We start from the raw sequence: 3734 nt of genomic DNA, 5'->3' as shown, positions 1-3734 counted from the left end.
CTCAGTAAGCCATCTCACTGGCCCTGATGCTGTGCTATTTTGTGTGTTTATATTTATCCACCCCTTCTGTATTTTTCTTTCTTTCCTTCATTGTTTAGTTTCAGGTGGATTAAGAAGTTTAAAAAAAATGTTTTTCTACCTTATTACATTAAAAGTCATGTTTATATTCAATATATAGTGATAATCTTTTCTTTTTACTAAGTATATTGATACTTTTATCTTTTTCCTGAGTAGCATGAGACATGCTACTTGGTACCATTCATTTTATGGCCCTTCCTTATTTCTGTTTCTTTATTTTTTATTTATTTATTTATTTATTTATTTATTTGTTTGTTTGTTTGTTTATTTATTTGCATTTTTCTTTAAAGTTTAATCAAAACATTACAATCTTCAAGTTCACTGAGGTGGCTGCCCACGTCCACGACCAAAACCTCCTCTAAACTGGAATTCGGTGGCTGAGCCAGCACCAGCCTCAGCTTTCTTGTCGGCACCAGGGGGCACAGCACTCCTTCTGTAGGTGTCTCTGTCTGCCTCCCCTCTTGTGAACCTTGCAGGTTGCTCACCCTGTGGACCTTTGGGCTGAGGCCTGCCAGTTTCAGGACAGCTGCGGCAAAGGGTGGCAGGCACAATCTCCGGAGGTAGGTGGAGGTAATCATGGAGATACTGGATGCCCTCGTTCGTAAGGTACCAATAGAAGTGTCTCCAGGCAAACTGCTCCTTCACATAGCCTCGCGATTTCAGAGACTGCATGGCCTTCATTACATGAAGGTTGGGCACGTTCTTGTCGGCCAACTCGGGGTGTTTGGGCATATGGACGTCCTTCTTGGCGACCATCACTCCTTCCTTAAAAAGGAGTTCATAGATAGCAATCTGTTTCTTCTTAGGCATCAACATCGTGGCGGCTGCAGGGTCCGAGACGGAGGCTGGAAAAGCTCTTTATTTTTTTAATTAATTAATTTACTGTGTGTGTGTGTGTGTGTGTGTGTGTGTGTGTGTGTGTGTGTGTGTGTGTATCATATACCATGGTGTGTGTTTGGAGGAAGGAGGTCAACTCTGTAGAGCAGATTCTCTTCTATCTTTGTTCAGGTTCCAAGGATCAAACTCAGGTTCTCAGGCTTGCTGGTTGTAATGGTTAGTGTTGCCAATTTGACAGAAGTTTAAATCACCTGTGAAATGGGTCTCTGGGCGTGCCCATGGGAGAGATTATCTCCTTTAAGTTAATTGGGGTGGGAAAACCTGTCCACTATGGATGACACTATTCCCTAGGCACGGGCTCCTGGATTGTGAAAGAGTGGACCAATCCAGCTGAGCACCAGAAGGTATGCAGTCATTGTTATCTTCCTCTGACTGTGGAGTGTGATCAGCTACTCCTGCTACTGTGACTTCCTGCCCATGATGAACTGTGACCTGGAATTGTGAGCTTTTGCCCCTAAGTTGTTTTTGTCAGGATATATTATCCCAGTAACAGAAAAAGAAACTGAGGTACAAGCCAAGCTGAGCCATCTTGCCAGGCTGCTGTTTTGTATATTAATTCTCTATATGCCTAAAGTCATTTATTGCAATTTTCAACACATCTCTATCTGAAATCATTTTCCATCTGCTTGTTGAACAACGAGTATTTCCTTTAGTGTAGATTGATGATGATGTTTGTGTGAAAGGTCTTTGTTTTACCTTTTTATGTAAGGCTATGCCGCTCGGTGTAGAATTCCAGGTTAGCAATTTTCTCTTGATACATTCGACAAAGTTTATTGTCTTCTACTTCCCTTTCATTGTTTCTTCTGAGAAATACTAAACTTTAGCTCCTTTGAAGGTAATTTTTCTTCTCTCTCTCCATCTTTCATAAAAACAACAACAACAACAAAAATAATTGTGGGTGGTGTGTGTGTTTGTGTGTGCGCGCACATGCGCATGCGCACGCCGATCAGAGAACAGCTTGTGGGCGTCTCTTCTCTTCTTCCACCGTGTAGGGCTCAAGGACTGGACTCTGGTCGTTAAGCTTAGGGGAAAGCTCCTTTACCCATTGAGCAATCTCACCAGCCCATTTTGTCCTCCCTTGTTCTAAGGTTTTAACTTTTGTCTTTTATTTTCTGCTTACTCTGCTTGGTTATTTTCATCTTGTTTTATTTTTTGGTTTTTGGAGACAGGGTTTCTCTGTGTAGTTTTGGTGCCTGTCCTGAATCTCGCTCTGTAGACCAGGCTGGCCTCGAACTCACAGAGATCCACCTGGCTTCGCTTTCTGGGTGATGGGATTAAAGGCATGCGCCACCACTACCTGGCTGTGCATCTGCTTTTGATGTCTACTATTTCCATTGATTTCATTCAAATTGTTTCAATTTGTGTATTGTGTCCTTTCAATCCAATGTCTCAGATTATTATATATTATGTGCCTGTGTATTTGTAACACTGTAGAAATGTTTGGGTTCTGAGATGATACCTTTCTCCAAAGAGGATTAAATATCTTTCTGCCAGCTTGCTAGGTGTGCATACATTCAAAGGTCATCCCAGACTAAGGTCATGGGTTGAAATCATCAGAACTCAGTGGCAGTCTCTAGAAATACTTCCTTCTGATTTTAATCTGTGTGAAAGAAGTTTATTCACCAGGGTTGCCACCCTAGGATGGGCCTTGGACACTAGTCTTTGACATCTTCATCCTTTATGGTCTTCAGAACCACACTTGGCCTCTTGATCTCTGTTTCTCATGAAGGAAAAGCATATCAAAATTTGAGGCTCACCTCCTAGGGCCCCCACACTTGCCCTTTCAAGTTCAGTTTTTTCATTATTTGATTGGTTGTCCTGTGAACCAGATTCTTACAAATGTTGCCCCACAAAGCTTTTCTATTCATCCTCAGTAGGAAAGTTAGCCTGGCTTATTTTATCTGCCCTTCCCAGAAGCTACAGCTAACCTTTACCACCACTCTGTAGAACAGAGATTATTATTCCCATACTACAGAGAGGAAACAGGTCAAAGATGACTGAAGAATGGGGAGAGCCATAGATAAATAAAATACTGCTTATTGTGCATACAGAGTAGGTAGCCTGGGGATTCTCAGATGCTGTCATATCACCAGTCCCCTTTAAAAGCACAAGGGAAGTGCATTTGTATCAGAGCCAGGTCTGCAACAGAGCCACTCAGAGAACTTTCAAGCTCATGCATTGGATTCTTTCTTGAGTTACAACTTTGAAAAGATCTAACAAGTGTAACTGAGGAGTGCTCAATCTGGGTTGTCATCTGCCCTGAAGAGCACATCTCAAATTAGCTACAAAGTCATAGAAACAGTTTCAGGACACGCATGAGATGACTGGGAACAAACACTAATTTTCTCACAGTTACTTTGAACATGACTATGAAAGAGTCTTCGCTTAATATGATAATGTAGTTGGAAAGACAGTGAGAGGCTGTGCTGGGTTATGCAATAGTAACAATGGGTCTTAGACTAAGAACATGTTGAATTTCCCTAGCCAGAAATGAAGCAAAGCCAGCCCAAGTTCGAAGAGGCAGAATGGGGCTGAGGTTAAGCCTCACTCACCTGCTTTCTGAAAGGTAAGGCTCTCCTGCCTGCCACAGTTCTATCCACACCATGCTACAGTTTCTCACGCCTTTTCTAATAGATCTTTCAACCAAGTAGCTTCCTTTCATGTTGTGATTCTTTTTTGTCCCTTGATGCTAACTTCCTCATAGCTTCGGCCCAGATTTCTCCCTTGGAATAGCTCGGTTTCACATCTACCTTCATCTG

The 3734-nt window shown here is 42.1% G+C and overlaps 1 protein-coding gene across 1 annotated transcript; it reads right to left on the bottom strand.

The window, feature by feature from the left end:
- Positions 1-355: 355 nt before the first annotated feature.
- LOC118584468 (40S ribosomal protein S10-like) lies at positions 356-915 on the bottom strand. Its single transcript, XM_036188721.1, has one exon. The coding sequence runs from the start codon at positions 892-894 to the stop codon at positions 397-399; it is 498 nt and encodes a 165-aa protein (XP_036044614.1). The 5' UTR covers positions 895-915; the 3' UTR covers positions 356-396.
- Positions 916-3734: the final 2819 nt, after the last annotated feature.

This window comes from Onychomys torridus, chromosome 5, assembly GCF_903995425.1.
Source record: "Onychomys torridus chromosome 5, mOncTor1.1, whole genome shotgun sequence".
Lineage (NCBI taxonomy): Eukaryota > Metazoa > Chordata > Mammalia > Rodentia > Cricetidae > Onychomys > Onychomys torridus.
Note: the sequence above shows the minus strand (reverse complement) of the source record. Positions and strands in the feature narration are given on the sequence as shown.

Coding starts and splice junctions, on each gene's coding strand:
- LOC118584468 (XM_036188721.1), bottom strand. CDS start 894: ATGTTGATGCCTAAGAAGAAACAGATTGCTATCTATGAACTCCTTTTT.